The 3,919-nt window shown below is 44.2% G+C and overlaps 1 protein-coding gene across 1 annotated transcript; it reads left to right on the top strand.

Annotated features, from left to right (window-relative positions):
- Positions 1-621: 621 nt before the first annotated feature.
- LOC311358806 (uncharacterized protein) lies at positions 622-3,437 on the top strand (the record flags this gene model as incomplete). The annotated part of the gene is made up of 4 exons (XM_084478919.1): positions 622-2,110; positions 2,227-2,307; positions 2,415-2,636; positions 2,731-3,437. Exons 2-4 carry the CDS (start codon positions 2,253-2,255, stop codon positions 3,435-3,437), a joined length of 984 nt encoding a protein of 327 aa, XP_084335045.1. The 5' UTR covers positions 622-2,110; positions 2,227-2,252.
- Positions 3,438-3,919: the final 482 nt, after the last annotated feature.

Here is a 3,919-nt window from a genome sequence, read left to right as displayed (position 1 = left end):
CTAGTGTGCCTTTCATTTCTGCCCGATATCCCATACTGCCTTGAAGTGCAAAATAATTGAGTTACGCTTTTTACTTTTGCAAGCGCAGCATGAGTAAAAGCAATGTCTCTTTCTGAATAATTATTTTAGCGACAAAGGTTTTCAAGCGTTGCATGTTTAAGAAACAATATATATAATCCATATAACACTTGACTGTAGAAGTGATTTCATGCTAATTCTATTTTAATAACATATATTCTATCATTATAAAACTAATAACATAGCTCATTGTTAACTCGTAACTGTTATTTTTCGCAATGCCACAGTAAAATTTGGCTGAGGTATGCTATGTGAGTAGTTAATAATATATCCCCCTTATAACGATCACGGAGCTCTCCTACTTCCTGTCCAGATATTAATATTCATGTATCAGACCGGAAGTGGGCGTATGGCTGGGAGCTCGTTTTTCCCCGGGTGCCACAGTTTTCTGGGGATGATGTCTGAGCAAGTGTTTGTGGTGGAGTAGGGAGTGCTAATGGGTTTAGAGTGCCGGAGGTCGTATAATGTTTATTGGGGGGTTCTGTTACCAGCAACCTGACTGGGCCCAGGCAGATCTGCGGGCTGGGTGTGGGACTGTGTGTGTGTGTGTGTGTGTGTGTGTGTGTGTGTATGTGGGGTGTGTGTGTGTGTGTGTGTGTGTGTGTGTGTGTTCAGATAGGTGTCAAGAAGAAGGGTTAGTTATGTGTTTGTTAATTCTGAGCAGCTTTCCCACAGACATTAGAGGAAGTTCATTAAGTGAAGGGTGCAAGGCCGTGTGTCTGTTTTCTCGGAGGGGGAAAGAGGTATGTGGGTAAAGTGGTCCATCCATAGATTGTATAATGTTTATTGGGATGGTCTGCTGTCTATGACCCTGGCAGTGCCCTGACAGCCCTGATGGCTGGGGGTAGGACTGTGTGTGCGTGTGTGTGTGGGTGTGTGTGTGTGTGTGTGTGTGTGTGTGTGTGTGTGTGTGTGTGTTGTGTGTGTGTGTGTGTGTGTGTGTGTGTGTGTGGGATGTGTGTGTGTGTGTGTGTGTGTGTGTGTGTGTGTGTGTGTGTGTGTGAAGGATTTGCAGGTGTCCAGATAGGTGTCAAGAAGAAGGGAGAGTTATGTGTTTGTTAATTCTGAGTTGCTTTCCCACAGATAGTAGAGGAAGTTCATTAAGTGAAGGGTGCAAGGCTGTGTGTCTGTTTTCTCAGAGGGGGAAAGAGATAGGGGGTAAAGTGGTCCATCCATAGTTTGTATAATGTTTTATTGGGTGGCCTGCTGGCTATGACCCGACAGTGCCCTGACAGACCTGATGGCTGGAGGGTAGGACTGTGTGTGTGTGTGTGTGTGTGTGTGTGTGTGTGTGTGTGTGTGTGTGTGTGTGTGTGTGTGTGTGTGTGTGTGTGTGTGTGTGTGTGTGTGTGTGTGTGTGTGTGTGGGGGTGTGTGTGAAGGATTTGCAGGTGTCCAGATAGGTGTCAAGAAGAAGGGAGAGTTATGTGTTTTGTTAATTCTGAGATGCTTTCCCGCAGATAGTAGAGGAAGTTCATTAAGTGAAGGGTGCAAAGGCCGTGTGTCTGTTTTCACGGTTGGGGAAGAGGAGGGGGTAAAGTGGACCATCCAGAGTTTGTATAATGTTTTATTGTGGGTCAGCAATTTTACCAGATACCGATGGATGATCAGGGGTTGTGAGATGATCAAGGTTGGGCGTAGGCCTAGGGGTTTTGGATTTGCATATGTCCAGGGGGTGGGATGGTGATCAATGAATCTGATACTCTGAGGGGTGTCGACTAGGGTATGGGGGTTATAAAAAACAAACCCTAGATCAGGTTTGTTAGGCATCTGATTCCCTGTCCATACCCAAGAGAAGACAACCACCTCTGCAGCTCTTTTTATTTTCGCCAGTCGTACTGAGACAAACACAGACCACTACAACATGCTGATCAGCAGTGAGTATCTCCTAATACCTTCTCTATTTCAGTTATATTAGACCTATGACATATGGTGTAACTGTTTTTTATATTTGTTTTGATGAAAAAGTGTGTTATTAGGTATTTCAACAGATGCACAGGGACATGTGTTCCATTATCCAGACCCACCACCGTGTATGTATATAACCCTACCCCTTTTAATCATTAAGGTTGAATTATTACTATTATTATTATTACTACTTATATGTAGACCCTGGAGGTAAACAATCAATGTCTATGTTATGTGATAGGTCTGTTTGACACTGTGTCGACGTGGATGAACCAAAGCCCCGCCCTTGTTGATCTGACCAATGGGGAGGGCCCATCTAGAGGTAAGGTATCAAAATATTATTATGGTATTCTGATGTATTATCTAATTGCTATTCGTCACATTTCTTATTCTGTGCTTTCTTTTGCTTTTTCTTTTTTTTTTTCATAGCACCTCTACCCACAGCACCACAGGAGAGTGTTATAAAACCTGATGATGTCACTGATGTAAGGCCTGAGAGGAAAACTCAAAGCCTGTTATCAGGGGAGACCATAAAGCTGGTCATAGCTGAGACCCAGAGGGGTGAAGCCGAGAGGAGAGCGTGTGAGCATATTGTGACTGACCAGCCTGGAGGTGTCCTAGCTGTGCAACCGGGTGATGATATACCAAACGGTGGGTAGTTGTAAATACTGATGTACATACACATTAGCGCTAGATATCACGTTATTGATTATTATTGATTGTTATTTTTCTTTCTTTTAATTAGGTACCGCAGACATTACCCCTGAAGACCGTCCGGAGAGAACACAAGCGGAGCTGACTGATGCAGATTGCGACTTCCTGATTAACGGTGATCTGGGGGACGACCAGTTCATGCGCCTGGATGCCCCACAGCTTGCATTAGAGCCATCAGTGGACCGGAGCGATCTCACCCCCTCGCCAGACCTGCAGAATACTGCAGAAGAGGTGGCGACCAAGGCCAGCGCCCCATCTACCTCTAAAGCCCCTTTGAACAATCCGCCGGAGGTGAGCCGTGGTGACGACACAGCCCGGTCCGCGGCGGTAATTACCACACACACAGACGATGAACCTTCTACCGTTGTACCTGCGGCTGGCATAAAAACAGGGTCAGAACAAGATGTCTATGCTATGTGGGCGCTTCGCATTCTGAAACTCGAACGTAAAGTTATAATCCACGATATAATAGCTCGCAGACGTTACAAGATCGAAGCCCTTAAAGTTAAAATCGATACTATAACAGCTCGCCAACGTTACAGGGCCGAAGCCCTACGGGAGAAGGCTGTGCGGGAAAACTATGCTAAATGCTTGTCTAAGGTGATGAATGTGGCGGATGAGGTTAAAGCGCATGATAAAACTCTAGGTGACCACTCCAAAGCTATCGATAGAATGCTTACATTGCTCGTGGACCTAAATAAAAAGTTTCAGAAGCTCAAGAGACGCAAGAGGATGTAGCCTTAGTCAACTTTGTGGGGCCTGTCTATTGTAAAATTGTGTCTTTTTAAAATCACGTATTCATCTTTGATTTTTATATCTTTGATTTTTTTTTTTGTTATGTTTTTTTTTTTGTGTGACGTTGTATATTCGTTTTGGTAAAAATACATTTGTAATCAATCAATAAACATGAGCCCCAGAAAAAGAAAATGCAAGTCTGTTAATGGCAATGTCAAGAGGAGACGTAGATCCAGCAGTGGTAGTAGTAGCAGCACTAGTACGGACACATGTTTTGATCAGCTGATGAATGAGTTTGCTAACGATACAGGCATGGTGGCGGAATTGCCAGATGCCTGGGGTGATGAGGATGACGATGATGATGTGTTTGATGACGTGTGTGATACAGATCTTGATGAATTGTTAAATAGTACGGAATTCAATTCTATAGAGAGGACTGTGTGTGGGGTATTAGAGGATCTAGACAGAGGGGGTGAGATAGAAGG

The sequence above is a fragment of the Micromesistius poutassou genome (genome assembly GCF_964030765.1).
Source record: "Micromesistius poutassou genome assembly, chromosome: 14".
Lineage (NCBI taxonomy): Eukaryota > Metazoa > Chordata > Actinopteri > Gadiformes > Gadidae > Micromesistius > Micromesistius poutassou.
This window is presented reverse-complemented; position numbering and strand designations above follow the sequence as displayed.